General features: G+C 38.5%; 6 protein-coding genes across 18 annotated transcripts in view; 3 read left to right on the top strand and 3 right to left on the bottom strand.

The window, feature by feature from the left end:
• LOC105279483 (mothers against decapentaplegic homolog 3) overlaps positions 1 to 1321 on the bottom strand; it is a 34278-nt gene extending 32957 nt beyond the window's left edge. The window contains exon 1 of one of the 2 annotated variants that reach the window (XM_011339295.3): positions 810 to 1321. In XM_011339295.3, coding sequence (XP_011337597.1) covers positions 810 to 1012 — 203 coding nt within the window. In that variant the 5' untranslated portion in view covers positions 1013 to 1321. The remainder of the gene's footprint in view (positions 1 to 809) is intronic. The other variant, XM_011339296.3, reaches the window with a different exon arrangement.
• Positions 1322 to 1684: 363 nt separating this feature from the next.
• LOC105279489 (protein IWS1 homolog) lies at positions 1685 to 7595 on the top strand. 3 transcript variants are annotated; one of them, XM_011339306.3, is made up of 8 exons: positions 1685 to 1911; positions 2728 to 2863; positions 2985 to 4703; positions 4966 to 4980; positions 5864 to 6224; positions 6307 to 6596; positions 6679 to 6790; positions 6911 to 6979. In XM_011339306.3, exons 1-8 carry the CDS (start codon positions 1899 to 1901, stop codon positions 6938 to 6940), a joined length of 2676 nt encoding a protein of 891 aa, XP_011337608.1. In that variant the 5' UTR covers positions 1685 to 1898; the 3' UTR covers positions 6941 to 6979. The 3 variants fall into 3 exon arrangements, with proteins under 3 accessions (XP_011337608.1, XP_011337607.1, XP_011337606.1); XM_011339304.3 differs by lacking the exon at positions 6911 to 6979 and adding an exon at positions 7256 to 7595 and having other exon boundaries at positions 1686 to 1911; XM_011339305.3 differs by lacking the exons at positions 4966 to 4980; positions 6911 to 6979 and adding an exon at positions 7256 to 7595.
• Positions 7596 to 7722: 127 nt separating this feature from the next.
• On the top strand, positions 7723 to 9572 carry LOC105279492 (F-box only protein 44). Its single transcript, XM_011339309.3, has 3 exons — positions 7723 to 8703; positions 8892 to 9053; positions 9157 to 9572. The coding sequence occupies exons 1-3, from the start codon at positions 8155 to 8157 to the stop codon at positions 9340 to 9342; spliced, it is 897 nt and encodes a 298-aa protein (XP_011337611.1). The 5' UTR covers positions 7723 to 8154; the 3' UTR covers positions 9343 to 9572.
• A 17-nt stretch (positions 9573 to 9589) lies between these two features.
• Positions 9590 to 14598, bottom strand: LOC105279491 (protein inturned). Its single transcript, XM_011339308.3, has 12 exons — positions 14322 to 14598; positions 14039 to 14242; positions 13670 to 13976; positions 13179 to 13451; positions 12986 to 13057; positions 12653 to 12909; positions 12489 to 12578; positions 12070 to 12421; positions 11625 to 11962; positions 11221 to 11546; positions 10187 to 10353; positions 9590 to 10084 (listed from the first exon to the last, which is right to left on the bottom strand). The coding sequence occupies exons 2-12, from the start codon at positions 14191 to 14193 to the stop codon at positions 9617 to 9619; spliced, it is 2805 nt and encodes a 934-aa protein (XP_011337610.1). The 5' UTR covers positions 14194 to 14242; positions 14322 to 14598; the 3' UTR covers positions 9590 to 9616.
• Positions 14599 to 14706: 108 nt separating this feature from the next.
• Positions 14707 to 18525, bottom strand: LOC105279490 (cell division cycle protein 20 homolog). The gene is made up of 7 exons (XM_011339307.3): positions 18119 to 18525; positions 17840 to 17979; positions 17560 to 17648; positions 17174 to 17462; positions 16796 to 17093; positions 16279 to 16592; positions 14707 to 15373 (listed from the first exon to the last, which is right to left on the bottom strand). Exons 1-7 carry the CDS (start codon positions 18229 to 18231, stop codon positions 15042 to 15044), a joined length of 1575 nt encoding a protein of 524 aa, XP_011337609.1. The 5' UTR covers positions 18232 to 18525; the 3' UTR covers positions 14707 to 15041.
• Positions 18526 to 20054: 1529 nt separating this feature from the next.
• LOC105279494 (protein SON) lies at positions 20055 to 25611 on the top strand. 10 transcript variants are annotated; one of them, XM_011339310.3, is made up of 13 exons: positions 20059 to 20639; positions 20983 to 21282; positions 21397 to 21706; positions 21778 to 22050; positions 22129 to 22280; positions 22357 to 22502; positions 22603 to 22711; positions 22791 to 22948; positions 23052 to 23162; positions 23257 to 23370; positions 24607 to 24835; positions 24959 to 25074; positions 25165 to 25611. In XM_011339310.3, the coding sequence occupies exons 1-13, from the start codon at positions 20318 to 20320 to the stop codon at positions 25276 to 25278; spliced, it is 2454 nt and encodes an 817-aa protein (XP_011337612.1). In that variant the 5' UTR covers positions 20059 to 20317; the 3' UTR covers positions 25279 to 25611. The 10 variants fall into 10 exon arrangements, 5 of the variants coding, with proteins under 5 accessions (XP_011337614.1, XP_011337615.1, XP_011337617.1 ...); XR_003407018.1 differs by lacking the exons at positions 24607 to 24835; positions 24959 to 25074; positions 25165 to 25611 and adding exons at positions 24136 to 24300; positions 24470 to 24499 and having other exon boundaries at positions 20055 to 20639; positions 23257 to 23963; XR_003407020.1 differs by lacking the exons at positions 24959 to 25074; positions 25165 to 25611 and adding an exon at positions 24149 to 24300 and having other exon boundaries at positions 20058 to 20639; positions 24607 to 24692.
• Positions 25612 to 27253: the final 1642 nt, after the last annotated feature.

Below are 27253 nucleotides of genomic sequence, written 5' to 3'. Positions count from 1 at the left end.
TGTTCTATTTGTAAAGTTTCATACTTAATGACCCAATATGTAGCTATACATATATGAATAAAAGACATTTTCCCGATCTCATTTCCCCCTCGCCCACTCATCGGCGTACTCACACAGAGAGGGTCTCGGTCACGTGCTAGACATCTCCCGCACGCACGTGCCCAAGATCTCGGGATACCACTGTTGTTTACCTGTGCGTACGTGCGCTATCGCGCCGATCGGCCGCCGGTTCCGACGTGACGTCGCGACCCGCGCGTCTTCCTCGCCGCAGTCGCGACGACGATGCGAAGGAGGTGCGAAGGACCGCGTAAAACCGAGAAAGCGCGCGCTGCGCCGAGCGGGAGACAGCGATGTGCGCGCGAGTCGGCCGGTTCGTCGCCGCTTATCATCTCGATAAACGCGCGCGTATATGAATCGTATACGCACGCACGCACATACGCGCGCTTGCGCGCGATCTCCAGAGAAACCGAGTATCGTCTCGCGACGTCGCGCGAGAGAAACGTCATTCCGGCGCGCGCGTACACACGCGTGCGCGCGCGACGAGAAACATCACGCACGCACGAGCGCGGCGGGCGCGTATACGGACGTACACGCGCGCGCGCGCTTCTTTCCTTTTTCGCTCGTTCCGTCTTTCTCCTTTTCTTCGCCTCTCTATCGCTCCGTCCCCCTCTCGTCATCTACACACACACGCATCTCCGTTTCGTCCGTCGCGGCTCTTTCTCTTTTTCTTGTCGCGCGACGCTATCGCGCGCGCGCATGCACTGGAGGAATTACACGCAGCTTCGACGGGAAAACATATACGCGTGTACCTTGGTATAGCGATACACTTGGTGTTGCAGCTCTGCGTCGTGATGGCCTTCTCCAGCTCCTCGAGACCCGCGGACTTCTTCAGCTTCTTGACCAAGCTCTTAACGGCCTTTTCGCTCCATTTGTCCTCGCTCTCGGCCTTCTTCCAGCCCAGCAGCCGCTTGACGATAGGCGGGTTAAAGCTGGGCAGCATCGAAGTCATCATTTGCGCTGAGACGAGCGCGCGCGACCCGCATCGGGGCCGCTCCGACGAGTGTCGTCGCGGAACGCGTAGACGAGTCGGTCGTTTTAACGCGCGGGATTAACTCTCCGCGGCTCACGGACCGACGGCCGCGGGCGCGCGCGCGAAACACCGATCGCGAATCCCGAGCACCTCGTATCCCGACGACGCGAAATCACGCTTCTTCACGCAGACGGCGGAAACTTCGCCACGGCCGCCATAGTGCACCCTGAACGCGCAGCTCGACATGACTCGGCCGTGATCGGTAATCCTCGTGCCGACCGCGAAGTAAGAAACGTATTAGAAAGTATATCGTATTGTATCGATACATCGCGCAGTGTTTTTTCTCTTGAATTCTCTATCTAGTGACGCATAAAGTCACTAGGTACTTGTTGTAAAGGCCTGTGTCCACAATCCAAGAACTTTGTCAAAGTTTTAGTTCCGAGAAATGTGTAGCCAATGAACTTACAGCTTTTACATAAAAGCTGCATGTTGATTGGCTGCACATTTCTCGGACCTAGAACTTTGACCAAGAACTTGGATGGTGGACACAAGGCTTAAAGCCTCCTTGTCAACTTGCAGCTTTTTCATAAAAGCTACGAGTTGATTGGCTACACAATTCTCGGATCGAGATCTCGGACCGATTTCAAGCATCGTGGCTGCTCTTCCAGTAGTACATGTTCTAAGGCCTAGATACTACTCTTTTTGATGTGGAGTGGCTAGTTTTTATTATTTCGGGAAATAGTTTTCGTGAATATACGTGGACTGGCAAATGTTATAAAACATTGCGCCATATTGATTTTAGTTATCGATTAATGCAATATTTTATTGTGATAGATAAACTTTAAATCACGTTTAAATATAGTTCACTATGGGGTTTGAAGGTTAGTATTTAGTTAACTAAGTACGCAGTTTAGAGATTTCCGTGCTAATTTCAATGAAATTTGACATAATTATATATTTTTTGATGAGTAGAATAAAGTTGATGATAAAAATTATCCCTTGATGCTGTACGAAAAGTTATAAGTTGTATGACATATTTTAGGTTAGAAACTAGGTTAGGAAGTGTCTTGAAGTGATGTATATAATTGCAGTGCATTTCCATGCATTTCCATGTAATACGAGATTCATCCTATGTTGGAAGTATGAAATCTAAAATGATACAAGTATAGGCTTCTATTTGCATCTCGATTTGTGTGGAAAGTGAAATAAAATCCTGTATAACCTGTATACGACCGTAAAAATACATTAAAAGATTATCTAATAACAGAATTTTTATATTAATATGATATTTTTAAGCATGCACATATATTGGAAGAGCTAATTGTATATCACTTTTTAACGAATTTTCCAACCTTGAAGCATCTCTTAATAGTTCATAATTCTTTTTACAACAATTTCAATACAAATACGTAATTATATCAAATTTCGTTCGTTGATACATGCATATAGGCTGCGTTTCATTATTCACTGCCAGTACTGAAAGTCTATAGTTTATGTCACGTGAACTGTAGATTTTCAGTACTGGCAGTGAATAACGGAACGCAGCTATAGTTATAATAATGTATTAATGTATACACATGCATTACTTTATAAACAAACTTTTTAACTATATAAGGAACAGTAAAATTAGATACGTAACATTCTTGCAGTTTATTATCCGGCAAAAGTCTAATGTAGTATGCTCATTTTTTTTTAAGATGAAACAGCCGATTCAGGAGATGAACATGATAAACCTAGAAGCATTACACCAGATTCACAAAGATCAGGCAGTAATGCAGCCAGGAGTAGATCAAGATCGCCCCCTTCAATTTCAACCCCATATAGTCCTGCAAGGTAGCTAATGTTTTATATTTATTTCTTTAATTATATATTAATGTAGCAAGATAGAAATAAGTACATATGTGTTTATATCTTTCACATATGTCTAGTGTTAAGATAGAGTTATGTGTTTTAGATCCAACCAATCATCTCCAGTGCGAAATGGATCACCAGCTTCCATCCGTTCCAATGTAAGCTCTAGAAAATCCTACTCCAGATCGCCATCCAGATCACCGTCTCGATCGCCAAATCGTTCTGCTTCCCCAAATGTTAGGAGAAGTACATCAAGATCATCGCTTTCTAGATCTCACTCTCCAGAACCTATAGAAGCAAGTGTAAGGAACGGCTCACAATCACCAGCACATTCGCATCATTCTATAAAATCGGGCTTTAGATCACGAAGTTCTTCTCGTTCTGAATCCAGAAGTTCTCATGCAGCATCGAGAAATAATTCACGTTCCCGATCTAGATCGAATTCAGTAAAACCAAGTAACTCTCCATCCAAATGCGCCTCGCCTAAGACGAACTTCCGATCAACCTCTAGATCCCCTTCGCCCCGAGTAGCTTCAAAGTCTCGTTCTCATTCTCGTTCAAGATCGCGTTCTCGATCTCGTTCCGAGTCTCCAAAAATATTAGTTCACTCGCGTTCTCGATCGGCTACTCCTAAATCTTACCATTCACGATCCCGATCAAGATCAGGATCCGCTAGTCCTCAAAGGGAAAAAACTGCGTCAAGATCAAGCTCACGATCTCCATCCGGATCAAAGAAAGATTCGCCATTAGCATCACCGAATCGATCTCCCATTAATATCAGCCAGTCACAATCAAGATCGAAATCACGATCACGATCAATATCGAGATCGAGATCCAGATCAAAGTCCTGTCTCGAGAATGATTCTAGGGAAGGTTCTCCGAATTTAAGGAAGAACTCTCATTCTAGATCTCGTTCCAATTCGGTAAACAGGAAATCTAAATCAAGGTCTAGGTCGAGATCAGGTTCCGCATCTAGAAAACAAGTAGAATCACCCGCACGAGAAGAACGAGTTTCGAAATCCAGATCCAAGTCTAGATCAAACTCGAGATCCTTGTCAGGTTCGAGGAAAGGCTCACGTTCAAGGTCGCGGTCCAGGTCACACAAATCTGGATCAATATGCAAATCAAGATCCGTATCGAGATCGCGTGACGGTTCCGTGTCTCCTGCGCGCTCGGGAAAGAATTCGCGCTCAAGATCCAGGTCCAGCTCGCGTTCCAGTAAATCGAAATCGAGATCCCGCTCTGTCTCAAGAGCTTCACGTTCAAGGTCTCGGTCGGGGTCAAGAAAATCCGTATCAAGATCACGGTCAAGGTCGGGATCAAGATCACGATCTCGTTCTAGATCAAAATCTGGCTCGAGATCACGTTCTGTCTCACGTTCAGTGTCAAGATCGAAATCGAGATCAATATCAAGGTCGAGATCGAGGTCAGGCTCGCGTTCTAAATCGCGTTCAAGATCAAGATCCGGATCAGGAGTTGCGTCCAGGCATTCCTCGCGTTCTAAATCACGATCTAGATCTAAATCAAGATCTCGATCGGGCTCGGAATCCAAAAGGTCCAGAAGTGGCAGCAGAGATTCAGAAAGCGTAGTTAAAAAGCGCAAAAGATTATTGTCAGATTCTGATGAAGAGATTGATGGCGTTAAAACAAAGAAACAACATGAACTATCGGATTCCGAAAATGAGGATGAGGGCAAAGAGAAAAAGGATGATGCGCAAGAGAAGGAGGGTGAAGGCCATGAAGATAAACAAATAGATGTGGAAGCTGGTGAACAACAAGATAATGAAGATTCTGATGATGGAATTATCACCGGTAGTGGAATGTAAGTACCTATTCAATTGAAAAGTAAATCTAAAGTCTACATAAAATTTAGAAAGAGGAAATACTTGTATATATTCAATATAAATTTGAAATAAATGTAAAATAAATCTATAATACTTAATTAAAATATTGAGGAAAGCAAATTATTTAAACAAAATATGAATAAGTCTTGCTTTTTCATAGAATATTCTATATGTAATATATGTGTTAGTTTACAAACCATAAAAATTAATATAATATATCCATTTATATATGCTATCCAGGAGCAGCAAATATCTGTAAGTAAAAAATATACAGGGTGGCCCATTTTAATTTATACAGTCGATTTTTTAAAAAACTAAAAGAGATACGAAAAAATGTTTCAGACAGACATGTCACGATTTCGAGGGGGACATAAGATGATACCATTGGTTTGACCTTGAATAGTCGTTTGAAGGTCACGCGAAGATCACCTTCAATTTCTTAAATTGAAACCCCAACTTTTTATTGCAGATTCTTATTCTCCATCGAAAAGTAAGTAACTTTTGTCTGAAACATTTTTCCGAAAAATGTCATCTTATGTCCTTAAAATGTCCTCAAAACTCATCTTGAAGATCATTTTAAGGACATAAGATGACATTTTTCGGAAAAATGTTTCAGACAAAAGTTACTTACTTTTCGATGGAGAATAAGAATCTGCAATAAAAAGTTGGGGTTTCAATTTAAGAAATTGAAGGTGATCTTCGCGTGACCTTCAAACGACTATTCAAGGTCAAACCAATGGTATCATCTTATGTCCCCCTCGAAATCGTGACATGTCTGTCTGAAACATTTTTTCGTATCTCTTTTAGTTTTTTAAAAAATCGACTGTATAAATTAAAATGGGCCACCCTGTATATAGAAAAGATAAAAATATTTCTTTAAAAATTATAATAGTCTCATATGCAAGTGATTATTTATCATAATTGATACTATTTAGATATCCTAATTCAGATATCCTAATTATTCTCTATAAACAGTGTCGTGCATTACAAAAATACTTTAAGTTAAGCACATTTTTATGAATAAAAATTTTAATAATTTAACGCAACAAGACATAATGTATTTTTATAGATTCTTATCGTTAAAGACCAAGTGTAAAAGTATAGTAAAAAAGTCATTAATTTACTATTACATTTTCAGGGATGATACATTGTCCGATTTCGATCGCATGTTAGCACGAAAAAAAGAGGAACAATCACGCAGGCGCAAACGAAAGGACATTGACATCATTAATGATAACGACGATATTATAGCACAATTGTTATCGGACATGAAAGGTGCAGCTGAGGAGGACAGGAAATTAAATCAACAAAATAAACCAGCGACAAATAAAATCGCCATGTTGTCAAAAGTATTGTCACAATTGAAGAAACACGATTTACAACTGGCCTTTTTGGAACACAACGTGCTGGCTGTTCTTACTGATTGGTTAGCGCCAATGCCTGACCGTTCACTACCATCTCTCAAGATTAGAGACAATCTTTTAAAACTATTATGGGAGGTAAGATTATATAAAGCAAATCTTGTGCAATAAAAAAGAGTGGATTTGTAATACTGTATTATTTTTACTTATTTGCTTATAGTTCCCAAAAATCGATCAGGCTTCACTGAAACAATCCGGTATTGGAAAGGCTGTGATGTATCTTTATAAACATCCAAAAGAAACGAAAGACAACAAAGAGCGCGCTGGAAAATTGATCAACGAGTGGGCACGACCTATCTTTAACTTATCCGCAGATTTCAAAGCGCTATCAAAAGAGGAGAGAATGCAGCGAGACCTGGAGCAAACGCCTCAGAAAAGGAGGAAGACCGAGGATGGAGGATCCTTTCAAAAATCGCAAGATATCAACAAAGCCTTGAAAGGAGATGCCAAGTACTGCATCAAGACAATACGTGATACTAGCTGACATTAATTGATTCTGTCATTAAAATTCTTCTCCATGTTATGTTTTCAGACCATTGAGACCGGGAGATCCTGGATGGGTAGGAAGAGCCCGAGTTCCTAGACCATCGAACAAAGATTACGTTATTCGTCCTGATTGGAAATCTGACATTGACATCAGTAGGGTATGTATCGATTTGTGTATATCGAAGAATGCAATAATGATATAAACTTCAATATTTTTTTCTGGAAACAGTTATATTAATATATAATTATTATTATGTATTATGATAAATGTTGATTAGGGGCGACCTTGCCAATTTCAATTACCTTAGTAATATTGTCAAGGACACGGTTCTGACTAATTTACAAAGGTTAGCAAAATGAACAATTAAAATCAATGAAGTCACACTTAATCGTAACATTTATTTATAATATTATAAATCTTGAAAATTAGATTATTAAAAGTTAGATTATTAGTCTAATTAAAAAATTTGCTTTTAATTTGCATTTCTATCGAAATTATTTATTTCCAAGATTTTAATTTGTTTTTCTAAATATTACTCTTCAATTTATGGGAACAATATTATATCCCAATCTTCAATTCTTTCTATTTAATGATTTATATATAATTATGTTTTATTTTGTAGAGTACCAAAAAACAGATGAGTCGATTCGAAAGACATATGAAAAATTACATGGATAGCAAGCGAATGAAATCCACAAGGAGAGCAGTGGATATATCTATAGAGGGTCGTAAAATGTCTTTATAATCCATTGGTATTAAATTAAGATCTTGATAATATATTAATATGTTACATATTACAGTTTCCGTATCTATAATATCAATAGCAATGGATAAAAGGAATGCACTCTTATACTTCTTATATTATCTTATCTATCTTACTACTCAATGTTAGTATTTGTAATCAAGGAAGTGTCCCATTTCAAAAATTAGTTTGTAAAATAAAGATTTATTGTACGATGATACTTTTTCTTTCTGGTTTAAATAAATTGAATGTTTTTATATGTAGTATTATTGGGATATATATCAGTCTCAAATATATACATTCACGTCTTAAGATTCTCACTTGGCAGACTGCGGACTGTCGAATTTAATATCCGATGTGATTAAAAAACTGCGATGTGTGAAACAATACATTTCCAATTCTCTTTGATTCTAATCGTAAATGATGTTCAAACGTTTATTACTATAATAATGTTGGTAACACTGGGACTTCCAATGCCTCGTCGCTTGTATTAGGTTTCATCGCGTTATGTGTCGCAGTTAAACACTCCGTGTGTTGAGTACGCACGTGTGCTGTATTATATTGTATCGTATCGTGTCATCCGCGTAATCTTGACGGAAAACGCCCAAAGCATGCAGGGTTAGGTTGTGACGTTTTCTTCAGCGGTCCTCTTTCCCGGACAGCGCATCACTCGCAGACAAATCGCGTTTACGGTTTTTGTTGTAACCTTGAAACAATGTCCCCGACGGGGACATCGCAGGATATAACAAACATATCGCTGCCAGTCGTCGATAGATAGTATGGGACAGCATAACGACACCATGAACTGCCAGCGCACAATGTTCAACGAAAAGGGCGACAACGGGCTGCTGATCTGCGGCAGTCACGTACCGCCCGAACTGCTGACGGAGATATTTTGCCGCGCCGAGCCCAAGTCGCTGTTGAACTGCCAGTTGGTATGTAAACGCTGGAAGATACTGATACAGAGCTACGTCTGGCGTAAGAAGGCGGAGATGACGGCGGGTAAGTTGCTCCCGCGGCACGAGGAGATACCATGGCAGGCATTTTATCACATGTGCAAGAAGAAGCCATTTGAGAGGAACCTATTGAGGAACCACTCTGGGCAGGATGGGAAGAGACACTGGCACGTCATATGCGAAAACGGTGACCGTTGGGCAGTTGAGAAACCACCCATCGGCGTACCAGAATTACCGTCTGAACCGGTGTTTGAAGGGGGACAGGTTTGTTTTGCAACATCATACAAGAGCTGTATCAAACAACAGGTCATAGATATGGTAGCTGAAGGATTTCACCCGTGCTTCCTGGACGTCGTGCAACCACCTATAATGGTAACGCTGCTATATGAAATCACGTATAAGATTATATGAAATTGCTAGATGTACGAATGAATTTGACAGCTTTAACTTTGTCTATCTCTGATAACGATATTTTAAATTAAATTTAGATATTGCAATTTTGAAGCGCTACCATCATGTAACAGTTAGAAGCGTGAACCAACTATCTATTTATATTGCAGGTGAGTGAATGGTACAGCTCTCGATGGGACTGCCCAGCCATTTATGAATGTCACGTCAGATTGTTAGGAGGAATTGATGACTGTACTCAGAAGCAGACAATATTAGACGAATTTCGATATCGCGATACCATGGAAAATGAAAGACAAAACCAATGGCATTTCGTGAGTAATCCATAATGATCCATAGTCCCCTTTAACAGAGATTCATACACGACACGTATGATCTTTTAACATAAATTTTCTGTTGTACTCCTTGCATACACAGGTCTCGCACGTATTTGAAAACTACGGTTGCGGTCTTAGAAAAATAAACTTTATGCACGGTGGAATGGACAAGTCATACTGGGCAGGACATTACGGTAGCAAAATGGCTGGAGCATGTATTTCTGTGAAAGTTCCTCAGGTTCAGTATGATTATGATGATGAGCTGGACCCGTTTCTAAATGAATGAGACCATTGTTTCCAGATTAATATATATATTTTTATCATGCCTTGAGCAAAGTTAAATAAATATGTAAAACTTTGTAAATACGATTCATAAATTAAAATATAAATATAAAATATAAAATTTTTCTGCAAAATCTATTTATTACTGAATGCAGATTACTGTTTCTTGATATATTGCGTATGTTGTATATGTAACTGATCAGGCATATAACAAAATAAAAATTGAATGAGCACACATGTACGCGCCTTTTTTGTGTAAATATATAACACACAGAATGCTATGAGTGTAGCTGAAAAGCTATTTCGATCAAATTTTGAGGCGCGCAGTCCTGATGACACACGTACAATTCTTTTGGATGAGGAGTCGTGTAGAGGCGTCCAATTACCCAAAAGGCCGTATTTTCCCACTCGAATAACACACCGTGCTCCTTGACAGCGATTAAACTTCTATTGATAACGGTTTTATCTATATCCTGGTTCAGCATCTTAAATCTCACTGCATTGTGCAACAGTCTGTGGATAACGTGTACGCACTTGTTGAAATTGACAAGGATTCTGTTATCCTTCGACGTACTTTGCACAGGCATCGACGACAACAGAATTCCTTCCACCGTGTCTAAATGAACGTAGTGGTACAAGTAATTCTTATCGCCTGCAGTTAATTTTTTTGGTATCAAGTATTCCGCCTGGTTTAACAAGTTCTCTCGTATGTTGGATATATCCATCGTGAGCACGTGACTGTCATTCTGTAAGAGAATTAACGTAAGCATTCGTTATGTGTATACTGTGAATTGTTTTTCCTATTGGTGTATGTAAAATTATTTATTTAAAGTGACCATAGGAGCTACCTTGTATATGTCGATATCGGAGTCACTGTCGTCGGAATATCTAGCTGTCGAATTAATCTTTTCTCTAGTCGCTCGTCTTCCAAGTATCGGCATCGCCTCGTCACTCATCTCGCTGACACCACCTGTTCCTTGACTGAGCGAATCCTCGGACGTTTGTAGGGAATACACTATGACAAATATGTTCATAAAATAATTTAACATGATAAAGAAAATTTTAAAATAAGAAATTTATGAATCTCACTGTTTATATATACAGGGTGTCCCGGGTTTTAACCGACAAACTGCGGGAGCATATTCTACTAGTGGAAATAAGAAAAAATTCTTATATCGAGTTTGCTTAGAAATGCTTTATTACAAAGTTATAAACCAATATTGAAAAGAAATATCAGATAAGTAACAACGGATTTTTTCACAAAAATATAAATTATCTACGCAATGATTTAGTGACGCGTTTCAAAATGTTGTCCTTGCACATCGATACGAGCTAGACATCGACGTAGTACAGAATTTGTTACGGTACGACATTCCTGAAAATTTTGTTGCATCTCAGTAACTGAATTAGTAATTCGTTGCTTTAAATCTATCTGGTACTCTCCTGTTAGGAAATCTACGTTGATACTCTCGTACGGCAGCTCGTGCATTTCCGTCACAGAATCCGTACACGAAATGAATATCGGTGTATTCCTCATTTGAAAACACTTTTGGCATTCTGATAGTAATTGCTAGTTGACACGACGATTGAAATCTAACGGCTACTGTTGTGAAAGTAACAATCATACTGAATCGTTTCAACATAGTGAACATGAATACATGTGAATACACGTAACATAAACATCTTCGACCTTCCAAATTCTACACTTGTTCCGTTGTTACTTATCTCATATTTCTTTTCAATATTGGTTTATACCTTTGTAATAAAGCATTTCTAAGCAAACTCGATATAAGAATTTTTTCTTATTTCCACTAGTAGAATATGCTCCCGCAGTTTGTCGGTTAAAACCCGGGACACCCTGTATATGTATATCATAAATTACCAGAACCCGAAATCACTGGACTTTCTTCAGGACTACGTTTCTTCAAGATAGATGGTAATTCCTGTGACTTTTTGTTACTAGGAGGATTGACGTTTTGCTTGGGCACAGCTTGTGCATCGGACGATTTTATCAAACCGAACAGGTTCTCCGTTATGCTGGATGAAGCTTTTGCCATTGTGTGTTCCTCGTACGGTATCACTTCCGGTCTCGCGTTGGACACAATCCACTTTGAGGCCAGGGTTGTAACTCCTATCTTTTGTACGTGCTTCAGCGTTTCTTGCGCTTCTTCCACGTAAAATACATCCGGGCCTATCGCGTCGCTATACCTGATGTTACGTAATAAAGTTTAATTAATAAATAATATAATATTTGTCCATATCTATCTCAATTGTATGTACACTCACTTTGCAGTGCATCCTCCGGATTCTAATAAAACTGCTAATAAATCGTGTCCGTATCCAACAACCAGTAAAAACCACCTTCCATTCGGTATCAATAACTGGCCGCTATCGCCGCTGTCAACGTTACCGCGATTGCAAGATGAAGGATAAATCTGTTTCCATAATACGAGGCACCTCACTTGTTCCTGATTCACCAAATTTAACAAACCGTTGTGCCTTAGAAATGAATGTACATCGATTAAGTCTTCGTGAGATAGATGAGAGCCCAAAAGGTGACACTTGTGATAGATACAGCTTCCTAGTATAGTATACAATCTCTGGCAATCCATGGGATCCTCGTTCTGCCAAATACACGTATCTATTAAATTTTCATTACGGTTTATAGCTTGAAATGCTTGAAGCATTTTTGAACGGTCTTTAAAGTTAGCTGTAAAAGATACTGATATACCCAGTCTCTGTAATCCATAGCTTCCATTTCACTTAAAGCGGCATCTATTTGAACTTGCGCGTCTCTCGGCAGCTGTATAAAACTCGCGACCGAGAAAGCGCTTCTAAACTTATAATTTTCCACACATTCTATTTCAATGCCGTTTTGCAGTGGTCGCAGTGGATTTTTCTTTCCATCGACATCTTTGCAAAAATCTTTGGTGTTCGTCAATCTATGGATAATTAGCGTGAAAAAATGATCTAAGGAGGATTGGTTTGTCGCGAGGGTAAAGCACTTTGTCAGCGACTGATAAGTGAATTCTAGCGTTCTGACAATGTCGTCTGTAATTTTAACAGCCTCCTGAGAAGTACACCTAAAAAAATAATCGATGATACACTAGAGTGACTGTCTTTCTTATGTTGTACTCTAGCAAAACTTACCATTTATCAGGTAAAGCTATTAAGAGCAATTCATCATCGCGAGATGTGTATACTACATGCATCTCTTCCTCACCTACGCGTACAGTTGTGCTAGAAAAGATATGTTTTATATGAAGCGAATTTTTATATTCTTTACACGCAATAAAAATTTATAATTTTTATACCTGACAGGTTGCGGACCCGCTATACTAGGTAACAAATGATTAAGAGTTATGAAGGCTCCTCTTGTTTTACACAAAGAGGAATGCACGTTTCTGCTCTCGGATCGTGGAAATGTGTACAGCACACCTTGCAACTCCTGTCCCATTTCCGAAAGATCAGCAGTCTTTAGATAAATCACACCCAACGGATAATCCAACAAAGATTCCATAAAAGGACAGCTATTTTCCTTATTCACCAGATACTGGGCCAATATTGATTGCTAGAAATATGATCGGTAAAATTTTATCTCACGCGTATCATCGCTACGTCTGCGTTTTTATGCAAAGGCTGATTACTTTTGGCTCATTTGTTCTCGATAATTTCGCGGTAACGTCAACACCAGCTACCCTTTGCAGTTCTAATGTTACCTACAAATAAAGAATTGTTAAATCTTTTGGTATAAAAAAATGCTAAAAGTGCTAAATATTTTGTTGCTATCAAAATATGCACCAAGTTGATTTCTTTATAATATATTTATATTTATATTACATTTGATGGAGTGTTGATTCCAGACAATATCTGGTCCAGATTTTGAGATGTAACATTGTTCGAATTAATGCTCCGCAACCAGTCGCCAATTTTTATATTTCTGTTCCTCATGGCTTCTCCATCCGGTATAAATCCTGCCACCATAACTCTCACTTTGTCGGAAAATGTGCCTGGCATAATACCGAAGTATGCTTCGCACAACGTTGCCCTCCTTCCCAACTTGTGTCTTCTTTCAGGATCAACCCACAGCGTGACCTCTCGAATTTCTCCTGCCTGATTATCACTGATAGTCATGTACATTGTACAATATAATTTTGAATTGAGGAGTTAGACGCAATTAACTTCTCTAATAAATTCTTAAATTTAAATATTTTTAATATCTATATTAATCTATTAATCTTTTTAACATCCTTGAAATTTCTTACTTTTTTAAGTTTTTCAAACTCTTTTTCTCTAAAATATTTGTCAGACTTTTACTGCAAAATTAATACCTGAAAATCTCGAAACGTGACTTCCTTGCTTCCGCTTCCATCTGTTTTCTCCTGAGCAACTGTATTACTAGCCATGTTAGTGTTACTGTTGATCCGCTTGTTTCTCGTGCTCCATCGCTTACTTTCCTTACGTCTGATGAGGCGGAATAACTTGCCAGCTCTCGTACTGCGGCGACGTGTTAACTCCGGTTGAGGACTGTCATCTTTGTCGTCCGCAGTCGTATTCTCGAACAAACTTTCCTCTGCCGATTCTATGTAAAGTACCTCTCCGCTAGGCCCGATCTCCGATTCCCATTCAACCACAGAACTGTAATCACATCAAAATACTGAAATAATATATTATTTTTTGTACGTGTTTGATCGAATTACCTGTCAGTGTCCGAGTAATATGATCCTGTGCTGGAACCGCTGTCGCTTGCCCACCAATCGTGATCATCTTCGTTGCAAGCGTCCGTGGGATACGGCTCGTCGGAATGCTTGCATTTAGATTTTAATAAAGTGCTTTTGCTTTCTGATTCGCTCATGCTTCAATGATTATTGCAACAAGATTTCTTTATTTCACAACGCTGAGCTCTGTAACGATTTCGTATGCAAAATCTGAATTTATTAAGTATAAACATTACAATATCGAATATATAACAGTACCACATACCTTTTACGTTTATTTCATGTCATTGAACCTGATTTATATTTATTTATTACATCAATTATGTCAGACAAAACTGAAGCTACCTGAATGCACCTGAATACAAAGACTCGTGTAGAGAGTGGAAGAGAGAAAGAGAAAGAGTGGGGATTCCAACACCTTTCCCTCCAATGGACGATGTAACAGGGATCCTGAAGGTGCACGTACACACGCATGCATACACGCACATGCGAATGCAATCACATATCCACGCATCAGCTAATTAATTAATTTTATTTATTTATCAGCTAGGTAATTTATATTTATTTTTCACTTAAAGGTAACAACAAGGAGCGTGATAATTTGATAAAAATTTATTATGGTATAACTGGAATTAGAGCAAACCTTTGTGTTTAGTATAAAAAAAATTTATTTATATTTCTGTATATAATTATTATTCCAGAAATGGACAGGATCCGAATGTCCATGTAATACAATTTGGATACTTATGCTACAACGGCAAGTATGCATTGCTGAAACCAATGATAATAACGATAACGCGTTTAATTTGATTTTTCCAATGGTACCCCGTGTTTTGTACTGGTACTCCCTGATGTGAAGTCCTTCGCTTTGTTTCTGCATGAAACAGGTCAGTCAACAATGTAAATATCATCGTCATATTGTCTACTTATATTACATGCTGTTCGCACATAGTCCGTTACTGAAAATAAATGAACGTTTGATATTTTATCGGATTGTGTGCGCGAGTTTCGACGTGACCGCCGATTTTATATCGCTAGCTTCTTTCTTTTTGCGTGGGTCCATTTGGAAGCACTTCCACAGCCGTAACGTTTCGTCGGCACCGGCGCTGAGTACCGTCGTTCCATCCGGGGACATTGCCAAATGTAGAACGCGGCTACTATGCCCTGTGAGATCGGCGACCTTTGTCATTAATGGGTATTTCCAGATTGTCAACTGGTTCTGCGCGTATCCGTGCCCAGAGACGATTTCCTTGTAGTTTGTGGACCACAATAAGGCGCAGACCTGAGACTTCGTGTCTATCGAATTCAAACAAGCACCTAAAGCAAATAAGTAGAATTGAATTGTATTTGTTACCTTTTGTTATCATTCTCTTGTTACTAATTTGATATTTATTTTTCTTATTCTCATTTCTCTTGGATTCATTTATTAGATTTTAATTGACTACATTTTAATTTATTATTATGTACGATTTAAGGGGGGAGCCTGCTTTAGAACGCTGAAAATAAGGTATATTTTACGAATTGTTTTTGGAGAAACTATACAGCGGATCATTATAAAACTTTGATGCATTTATTAGTACATGTTTAAAGATAAAAAAATTATTTTTTGATTTGAATATATCGCTTGTAGAGGTCGTCCTGGAGAAATCTTAGTGCAGCCGCGTCGCCGGCATTGCAAATTGGTGAGCATTCTCCTGCCTCCAAATTTCGTCTAAACTGAAAAATTGAAATATCTTCTCGTTATTTATGAATTCCCATCGTCGATGAACCAAAGAGAGAAGAAAAAAGTTGAAAAGTGCCAAAATGGTGGAGCTTAGAACACAAAAGTACGATTTTTAGGCAAAGTTTTTGAACTTTTTCATGCAAAAATAATTGTTTAACTTAATGTTTTTATGAATATTAAAGGTTCATCAACGATGGGAATTCATAAATAAGAAGAAAATATTTCAATTTTTCAGTTTGGATGAAATTTGGAGGCAGGAGAATGCTCACCAATTTACAATGCCGGCTGCACTAAGATGCCTCCAGGACGACCTCTACAGGCGATATATTCAAATCAAAAAATAATTTTTTTATCTTTAAACATGTACTAATAAATGCATCAAAGTTTTATAATGATCCGCTGTATAGTTTCTCCAAAAAAATTCGTAAAATTATACCTTATTTTCAACGTTCTAAAGCAGGCTCCCCCCTTAATACAAGCGGCATCTTCAGTAACTTGCCTGTGTTGCAGTTCCAAAATCTGATAGTCCGGTCAGCAGTACCGCCACCGCTCGCAAGTACATTATTCTGCCAGGGACACCACGCGAGAGCTTTCACAGCAGCTTGATGTTGGTTGAAGGAATGAAGAGCATGCGTATGCGAGTTTTGTCCGGCCATCGATGGCCAAATGTGCAACATATTGTCGTTACCACCGCTGGCTAAATACTGTCCATCGGGCGACCATTTTAACCCGCATATCTCTTGAGCATGTGCGTTTACGGACGAAATTATGTGATCTCGCTGTCTGACGTCGTGATGCACTATTTTGCCTGACCTGTGAAGCAATGACATAATTTTTATTTACAGTTTCAGCATTAATTTCAATTTTAATCACAATTTTAATTAGTTTCACCATTAAGGTTTTTCTAAAATTATAAGCTTATATACACTTAAATATATATAAATATTTTATATATATATATATATATATAAATTTGAAAGAAACAAATCAGTTGGCTCGTGTATTCTATGTGTTACCTGCATCCGCTTGACAATACATGGACATTCCAGGATAAAGAGCCGACTCTAGCCGAATGCCCATTCATAACGCGCATCCTCTTCATCTGACTGCAGTCCCACAGCTCTGTGTTTCCTACCGTAGTACCCACCGCCAAATATGGGCCTTCCTGAATCCATCCGACAGAGCACACATAATCATTCCCCTCCAGTTCAAACAACTGTTCTATGGTTCCCGAGCCAGCATTCCATAAATAGACATTAGCACCTAGTGCTACGGCCAGGATATTACTGCTCGACCAATCCACCAAGTTTAAGTCTGAGAAACATCAAACGGTCATTCTCAAATTTCTTTTCCCGTTTGTCGCGGGTAACGAATGTGAGAGCAAAACCACTTACAATAATCGTCAATAATCTCTGGTGCGTCTAATATCCTCTCAGGAGCTTGCGGTATATACCTTGTGGTCGCCCTGACGCTACCCGGCGTTTTTGTTTGACTGTACAGGACCTTAAGGGGATTTTGATATCCTTCTGGGGGCGCTGGTGCTTTAATCTGATAAGACAGAACCCTCGTGTTATTTATATCTCCACCATGAAGATTTTCACCCAGAAGGCGCTGCATCTCTCGTTTCGAAGGGCTGATCTGCTGCTTGTCTGCATTCTGATCTGCATTCTGTTGCTGAAGAATCTAAAATAGTAAAGCAGAAAATATCTGTAAACCTGCTAGAAAACTATACTGTACACATCAAGACATTTTTAAATTCAATCGTCAAGTGTTCCTTTACCTTATAGTGACTCAGGTCAAAATTTGTCGTGGCTCTGGAAGGAATGAATCTGTCACCACCATTGGGCGTCTTAGCGGGAGTAGTACGGCCTGTTACCAAAAGTGACTTAAAAATTTTGTTCACTACATACAGATGTAATAATGTAATTTAAAAACGTGCATGCTAGAAGCAGTGTGCAAGCAACGTTTCAAGTTGTACAAACACACGGTCAAATGCAACAAAGCCAAACTCATACATTTTTTAATGCAATGCATTTCCCTGGCATATAGACACATCTTACTTGGAGACTTCTTAGTGCCTTTGGAAGGGGTTTTCCGACTGTCGTTCTTATTTGTCGAGCTTTTCCCCGATGCGCTACTCGTGAAGGAGCAGTTTGTAACTTTCCTCGACGAGTTCAAACTTGTCGTGGAAACATTAATACTGAAACGTAAAGGTGTAACATAAATTTTGTGATATAATGAAGAAAACCGTTTTTTGTACTAAATCTAAGAAATTTACAACGTCCGAACAAAGCAAACCATACCAATAACAATTATTATAAAAAATTCCCAATCGTTACCTGGAGTTCGAGGTCTCTGTGCATTTCTTTTGCCATCGCGGCATCGGGCCTTTAATAGATTCATCCATGCGTGTTAAATTGTTCAGCTCCTTCATAAATCGCAGATTCGACATAACGTGAGGCGACGTGAGAACGTAAAAAAAATAGCACGCGTTGATTCTAGAGTTGAGGATGGCTATGTTGACGCGTCGACGCGCGACCAAAGGATCACGATGGAACAGCACACAATAAAAAACTTGTTTTTCTTTCGAACTCTCATCAATGGACAACGGTACGCCGATTCTCTACCCAAACTTTTCGTCAAGCTCAACGAAAGCGCGGTGAGAAGCGCCAGGCGTGATCGTGCGATTTAAATGCACTTCGACGCGTTCAAAAAGACCGTTGGCTCTTTTAAAGGCCGCCAGTTTCCGTTTACTCTGTTTGGCAGATGACTCTGCACGCTTCCGGTCAAGCGCAACCGCCGCAAGGTGGATACGCAACGAGGTTGCGTGATAGAATAGAGAAAATAGTGACTACGTTTACACGGCCAGATTTACGCCGAAGTTATAACATTGATGTTATACAAGTAACGTTAAATGCCGTATAAACAATGTTTTCCGCCGGAGTTTTACACCGGTATAATAACTCCTGCGTAAAGTACTGTTTACACGGCATTTAAGGGGAAGCTGGAGTTGCTAGTGAACTATTTTTTCACTATAGCGATGGTAATTGCAGTTTCGAAAATTCTCTTTATTGCTTGTGCAGAATCAAAAATCCTTTTCCACAAATGAAGCATAGATAGAAAGAAAGTCCGCTCTACAGGACTTTATATTCAAAATGGAAAACAGTTAGAAAAGACAAATGCAAGTTTTTAACTTTTATTCAAAATGGAAAAAAATTAAAAACTTGCATTTGTCTTTTCTGTTTTCCATTTTGAATATAAAGTCCTGTAGAGCGGGCTTTCTTTCTATCTATGCTTCATTTGTGGAAAAGGATTTTTGATTCTGCACAAGCAATAAAGAGAATTTTCGAAACTGCAATTACCATCGTTATAGTGAAAAAACAGTTCACTAGCAACTCCAGGATCACCTTAAGGGGAAGCTGGAGTTGCTAGTGAACTATTTTTTCACTATAGCGATGGTAATTGCAGTTTCGAAAATTCTCTTTATTGCTTGTGCAGAATCAAAAATCCTTTTCCACAAATGAAGCATAGATAGAAAGAAAGCCCGCTCTACAGGACTTTATATTCAAAATGGAAAACAGTTAGAAAAGACAAATGCAAGTTTTTAACTTTTATTCAAAATGGAAAAAAATTAAAAACTTGCATTTGTCTTTTCTAACTTTTTTCCATTTTGAATATAAAGTCCCGTAGAGCGGACTTTCTTTCTATCTATACTTCATTTGTGGAAAAGGATTTTTTATTCTGCACAAGCAATAAAGAGAATTTTCGAAACTGCAATTACCATCGCTATAGTGAAAAAATAGTTCACTAGCAACTCCAGGATCACCTTAAGGGGAAGCTGGAGTTGCTAGTGAACTATTTTTTCACTATAGCGATGGTAATTGCAGTTTCGAAAATTCTCTTTATTGCTTGTGCAGAATAAAAAATCCTTTTCCACAAATGAAGCATAGATAGAAAGAAAGTCCGCTCTTCAGGACTTTATATTCAAAATGGAAAACAGTTAGAAAAGACAAATGCAAGTTTTTAACTTTTTTCCATTTTGAATATAAAGTCCTGTAGAGCGGACTTTCTATCTATACTTCATTTGTGGAAAAGGATTTTTTATTCTGCACAAGCAATAAAGAGAATTTTCGAAACTGCAATTACCATCGCTATAGTGAAAAAATAGTTCACTAGCAGCTCCAGCTTCCCCTTAACGTTAGTTGTTATAACATCAATCTTGTAACTTCGACGTAAATTTGGCCGTGAAACGTAGTTGGTGAGAAAATGCTAGGGACGATGCAACTTTCTCGCTCCAACTGCTATCAGCCAATCGCACCTCCTATCTTATAGCAGTAGTGGTGGTAGTAGTCGGCATTTAATATGTGATGTGATAATATACGAATGCTTGGGCTATGCACTTTGAGTTTGTACGGGTCTAGAGGTTAAGATCGATTGTAATCAATTATTTACGTGAACGCGATGTTGTTTTGAGGTCGTCAAGGCCTATAGCATTTCCTTTTCTCGAGTTAGATTAGAATTGTCGTTTGAGGTACGCGATGACAGATCTGTTCGATATCGCCAATTTGATTACGACCGTTGGTATCGACGGCGTGAAGATTAAATCGGAGCCTGGGTTGCCTGGGAAGTCCTCCAATGAGATTCTAACGGAGCTCTTCAGCACGTTTGACGCGACGGATGACGGTGTTGCGTCGCCGGAGAACAACAGTCAGCAGGTTCCGAATGGCGACGTCGAAGATACCAAGTTGGAGAAGGTTCAAACAAAGAAGAAAAAGATCAAGAAAAAACATAAACACAAGGAGAAAAAACACAAGAAAAAGTCAAGACACAACTCCTCGGACAGTAACAGTGATGTGGAAGGTAACAATGTGTAGTATGGATACGTTTCACTTGGCGCTCGCAACATGAGCATTATTGTATCTTTGTCCAGTATCCAGTAAGCAGTAGTGACAGAGGGTACGGTCAAAGTCACGCTTCGAAGCACTTCTAGACACTTTCTATTCTTCTTCACATTTGACAGAAGGAAAAGGATAGAAAGTGTCCAGAAGCGCTTCAAAGCATGACTTTGACCGTACCCAGAATAAGCTTCATTGCCAAGTGGAACGTGCTTTATGTATGCAAGATTGTCATTTAGTAGTACCGTTCAGTTTCTACTGTTTGTATGTCACTTGCTTTATCGTAATCGTATCTTTGCTTTGATCAGGTGTCAAGAAGAAAAAGAAACACAAGAAGAAATCTAAACGGAGGCGTGAGTCCGTTTCGAGTGTATCATCAGATTCGGGTTGTACCAGAGCTAAAACGACAAAATTAAACGATGATCTTGAGAGTATAAAACTCGATGTGTCAGACAAGGCTGATATGGATAATGTGGCAAAAGGGGACAATTATCCAGATCTAGACACAACGGAGAAAATTACAGATGATCCTGGTAGTCCGCAATTACCGTCTTTAGTAAAGAAGATGGATGATGAGTCCGATGAGCCAGTAATACCCAAACTTCTTGGTTTGTACTTAACAGTTTATTAGTAATTCCCAATATCTGACATTTATGAATTGTTTTCTTAAAGTGATGTGTAATTGACAACAGAACTCTAAATACGTAATATTTAAAAAATAGAGAAACCAAAGCAGCCTACTCAAGGAAAAATATTGATAAAGGATCTCAAGAACAGTACTGTTTATAATGAAACGGTTAAAGCGATAGAAAATAAACAGAAAGCGAAAGCTGCGAAAATGGAAGATGGCGAGCTCTCTGACAGCAGCGACGATAATAGAACGCCTACTTTAAGTCCTACTCCTCCTCGAGATAGTTCACCGTCGTTTAGTTCAAGCAGGGATAGAATCCGGAACATTTTTAGTCCAACAAGCGAATCGATTCCTTCAAAAACTGATCTTCGATTAGTATTGAGAGAAAAAGAGAAGAAAAGGTTGGATGCCATCGAAAGAAAGAAGGTATGATATGAACAATGTAATTATAGAAAAACAATTTCAATTACAGGAGCACGCGAGACAAGAACAGTGCAAGAAGTAGAAGTTGTCATTCGCAAGACAGGAGGCGATCGAGATCACGAACGCGATACAGTTCGCATCGTAGTAGGAGTGGCGGAAGAGAAAAACAAAGGGAAAGGAGCAGGGAGAGGCGCGACCGAGCCAGGAGCAATGAAAGAAGAGACTCTGGCAGGAATCGAGAAAGTCGCCGACACAGAAGTCGCAGTGAAAATAGAAACAGGGATAAACATGTGCGAGGTCGAAGCAGAAGCAAAGAGAGAAAGTTTGTTTTAAGTTACTTGAGACTACAGAATCATTTATTTAACTATACAATATTCATATAAATATATATTTTTGTTAGAGAGCGGATAGAGATTGATAAGAAAAAGCTTTTGGAAATTGCAAGAAGGAATGCTATAAATATGATAAAGCAAGGTACTCTACCACTGGCGCAACAAGATAAAGCCATCGCTGCTATACAGTCCGGTGGAAAAACGGTGGACGAGCTCACAGGTGATGTTTTGTCCGCATTATATAGGTGTAGTGGAGGGAGAAAGGATTTCATCAATTAATAATGTAATATTTACAGATTTTTGTAAATCGTTATCAAAGTCTGAAGCATTGGGCGAGCTGTCTAGTATTTCGTCCGAGGGTGAAGAGAGCGAATCTGAGAAAGGATTCCATCATCCTTTCCTCCTAAAAGAAAGGCCTAGTTCTATTATAATGAATATTAGGGTTAGTACAAAATTACGCGGTCTCCATAGACATCCTTGATTTACAAGGTTCAGTTTACGAATTGCGGCGAAAATTTAAGAGATTTTATTTCTTTACGTAGGACGCAAAACAGTTGCCAACAAAAACGTTCCAAGAGAAGACAGCCGAGACGTCAAATCAACTACGGTTGCAGTTCCCCGTTTCCAGTGGTCAGCACCACAGGAGGAGCGGTACAGATTTTCTAGATGTAACTTACATTGCCCTCTGATTCTCTCGTGCACTTCTGCATCATACGACGTTTTCCCGCAGAAAACGAATGGGTGCCGGTCACACCGAAGAAACCGGAGCCGAAAAAGATATTCGTGCCAGCTTCTACGAGCGAGCCACCCGCAATAATGCCGCCACCTGCTGTGTCGGAACAGCCACCTGTGCTACCCGCGCAAATTGTTTTCCCGCCGGTCACAGAGGTACGATAAGACAGGAAACGTACACCTATGTATAGATGTTGTATTACAGCGTCACCTTTTTAGCACGAGATTGTAGCTTTATAAGCGACTCTGCTGATTACAGACTGTGGATATTGGCTCCATAGTGTCCGAGAGGCTGGCGGCTATGAGGAAATTAAGGGAGAATCCAAATGACGTAAGCGCTCTGAATGCAATGCATCGAGCACAGAATGAGGTGAACGAAACTAGTGTGGATTATCACGCACACGCGCATTAAACAGTGTACAGTAATTGCCTCTGTGTGTTAACTATACATTTTTATATTACAGATGAAAACTTGGGCTGAAAGTAAGCAAATACCAGGTCAGTTTACTGGTAGTACAGGAGTTCGAGTGCTCACACCAGCAGAACTGTCTTCAGGTTATCAAGCCTGGGCGCGTAAGGTAAAATTATTATTACACATTCTACTCGTTTCACTTATTTCTGAATCAATCACATCAAAATCCTTGAATGCAAGATGCATTTCTAAATCAAAACATCCGTTATATTGCAAAATTCAAAATTTCTCTCATCTTTCGAACACAATGCTTAATAAGATGTTTAACTCTGAAATCTATGATTTCTCGTTAGAAAATAACATTTTTCATAAATAAATGCATCTTCGCATACATCCATCGAAGTTCCTCTTTCTTTGAAACAATGAGATAAAGGTCCAAATATATCTCGTAGTAATAATAATATAATATTTACGTCACGATGTCGAGCAGTACGCCACTTTGCTAAAATTTGGACCTGGCATTGTTTAGCGATATGTAATACATCGTTGACACATTGATATTGCCTGTAACAAGTTTTCAGGTACGGTCTCTGCTAGGATTAATATAAAATTGATTTTAGTAGAGACTGTGTTGTAGGCACAGACTATTTCTTGTGTAGAGGTGGATTCTGTGCCTGCGCGGACACAGGAGCGCTGTTATTTCACCGCAAATCGCTAAATCCGCAAAAATATGATTTTTAGAATTTATTCTGCAAGAAAGTAAGTTTTCTTACTTCTATCAGTAGAAACAAATTTCGTTAAAAAAATATTTTATAAATCTAAAATATTTGATCTAAAATATTCGCTGATCGTTGCATTATATATTATTGAATTTTTTACTCAATTAAATGAAATAACAAGCTCTTGTGAGATTACTGCTAATTATCATCAGCTTCCTACTGTAGGATTTCACCAGAAGCCAGTATATTGCCTTTTAATCGTAAAGCTGGGATATTTAGCATTAGTCTGCATCCACCTGAGGGTTTGTTACAGGCACATAGCTACGTCAGTCAAGAAACAACTTCGGCAGCCTGATGCAGAGTTTGTTATCTGTCCGGTAAGTATTCTCACCCAAGTTGTACTAACAGATTATTAACATTACGTTATTCCCAGGTATTCTCTTAGATTGTAATTAAAAACAAAATTAAAATCAAGCATATCTATCTTACTAAGCTCTATTTATTTCAAATCTGTCGGTGTCCCTCTAACGTACAAATCTTTTGTAGCAGTTACACATATATCGACTACAAAAAAAATAGGACGTGTATTGCATACTCACAAGGCGTATTTTTAATACCATTGTATCAGTGTAATGGCGCAATTGAGGAAGATGCATTATCCTCTAATTCAACAAACCATTTAGGATCAATTAGTATCAGCACAGCCTGTATCAGGTGGGATGGGCATGGCGTTACTACAGAAGATGGGGTGGCGGCCAGGCGAGGGTCTAGGCAAGAACAAAGAAGGTGCCCTGGAACCGTTGCAACTGGAGGTCAAATTAGATAAGAGGGGGTTAGTCTCCGAGCAAGATATCGGGCAAAAGGTCGGTAAAGCCTCGAAGCCTGTGGTACCAACTATCAAGACATTGGAAGGTACATAAGACGCACGTTATTGCAACACGTTATTGATTTCAGATTTATATATAATAATGCTTTGTTCTTCTTGGTATTATAAAAAAGTAAAAGCATTTTAAATGGAATAAATTTTATTGGCAGGCAAACATCCAGTGTCGCTTCTGGGCGAGTACTGTTCAAAGAAGAAACTCGGAGCACCGGTTTACGAATTGTGTTTCGAATGTGGGCCAGATCACAGGAAGAATTTTCTATTTAAAGCGAGTGGCATTACACGTAGCACGAATGTGTATTTAATATTCATATTTTGCAAGAATACGTATATCAAAGTCTATGATGATGTGTTGCAGGTGAAGGTAAATGGCATTGAATACAAACCGAGTGTAGCGAGTCCTAACAAGAAGCAAGCGAAAGCAGAAGCAGCACAGATCTGTCTGCAGAGTTTAGGCTTACTACCACCTTGATCTAGTGCGTCGCTTGTAATTGTATAAAGAAGCTGTAAACTAATTATTATGCATATACAATATAATATTTAATGTTTCTCATCAGGAAGATACAAGATCATAAAAGTAATTTTACATAATCTTTCTCCCAGCCATATAATTTCTCACATATTAGCATGATTTCTTGCAGAATCATTTTGTTTATTGATATAATGTAATATTTTTTTTTTCTTATCGATCAATGTAAAAGAATTAATATTTGTGGAGCATTTCGTAATGTAATGAAGATGAAAGTGGAATCATTTTATTATATAAATAGTAATATATATAAAAATACACGAAATAATAAATTAATTGAAGAAAAAATTATTTCAAATTATCTGAACCAATAATCGCAATCTAGATTTACGTACGGGTTTGAGTTGCAATGCTAAACCGGAAATGAGGTCATATGGTGTATCCTCTCCTGAAACCGCAGTTAATCAAATGTCTTCTATGGCCGGTATTCATTGGATTTTATATTTAAGACCATCTTAAGGGGAAGCTGGAGTTTGCTAGTGAACTATTTTTTCACTATAGCGATGGTAATTGCAGTTTCGAAAATTCTCTTTATTGCTTGTGCAGAATAAAAAATCCTTTTCCACAAATGAAGTATAGATAGAAAGAAAGCCCGCTCTACAGGACTTTATATTCAAAATGGAAAAAAGTTAAAAACTTGCATTTGTCTTTTCTAACTTTTTTCCATTTTGAATATAAAGTCCCGTAGAGCGGACTTTCTTTCTATCTATACTTCATTTGTGGAAAAGGATTTTCTATTCTGCACAAGCAATAAAGAGAATTTTCGAAACTGCAATTACCATCGTTATAGTGAAAAAATAGTTCACTAGCAACTCCAGCTTCCCCTTAAGGTAATCCTGGAGTTGCTAGTGAACTATTTTTTCACTATAGCGATGGTAATTGCAGTTTCGAAAATTCTCTTTATTGCTTGTGCAGAATAGAAAATCCTTTTCCACAAATGAAGTATAGATAGAAAGAAAGCCCGCTCTACAGGACTTTATATTCAAAATGGAAAACAGTTAGAAAAGACAAATGCAAGTTTTTAACTTTTTTCCATTTTGAATATAAAGTCCTGTAGAGCGGGCTTTCTTTCTATCTATACTTCATTTGTGGAAAAGGATTTTCTATTCTGCACAAGCAATAAAGAGAATTTTCGAAACTGCAATTACCATCGTTATAGTGAAAAAACAGTTCACTAGCAACTCCAGGATCACCTTAAGGGGAAGCTGGAGTTGCTAGTGAACTATTTTTTCACTATAACGATGGTAATTGCAGTTTCGAAAATTCTCTTTATTGCTTGTGCAGAATAAAAAATCCTTTTCCACAAATGAAGTATAGATAGAAAGAAAGCCCGCTCTACAGGACTTTATATTCAAAATGGAAAACAGTTAGAAAAGACAAATGCAAGTTTTTAACTTTTTTCCATTTTGAATATAAAGTCCTGTAGAGCGGGCTTTCTTTCTATCTATACTTCATTTGTGGAAAAGGATTTTCTATTCTGCACAAGCAATAAAGAGAATTTTCGAAACTGCAATTACCATCGCTATAGTGAAAAAATAGTTCACTAGCAACTCCAGCTTCCCCTTAAGGTGATCCTGGAGTTGCTAGTGAACTATTTTTTCACTATAGCGATGGTAATTGCAGTTTCGAAAATTCTCTTTATTGCTTGTGCAGAATAGAAAATCCTTTTCCACAAATGAAGTATAGATAGAAAGAAAGTCCGCTCTACGGGACTTTATATTCAAAATGGAAAAAAGTTAAAAACTTGCATTTGTCTTTTCTAACTGTTTTCCATTTTGAATATAAAGTCCCGTAGAGCGGACTTTCTATCTATACTTCATTTGTGGAAAAGGATTTTTTATTCTGCACAAGCAATAAAGAGAATTTTCGAAACTGCAATTACCATCGCTATAGTGAAAAAATAGTTCACTAGCAACTC

The sequence above is a fragment of the Ooceraea biroi genome, chromosome 9, assembly GCF_003672135.1.
Source record: "Ooceraea biroi isolate clonal line C1 chromosome 9, Obir_v5.4, whole genome shotgun sequence".
NCBI classification, from domain to species: Eukaryota; Metazoa; Arthropoda; class Insecta; order Hymenoptera; family Formicidae; genus Ooceraea; species Ooceraea biroi.
This window is presented reverse-complemented; position numbering and strand designations above follow the sequence as displayed.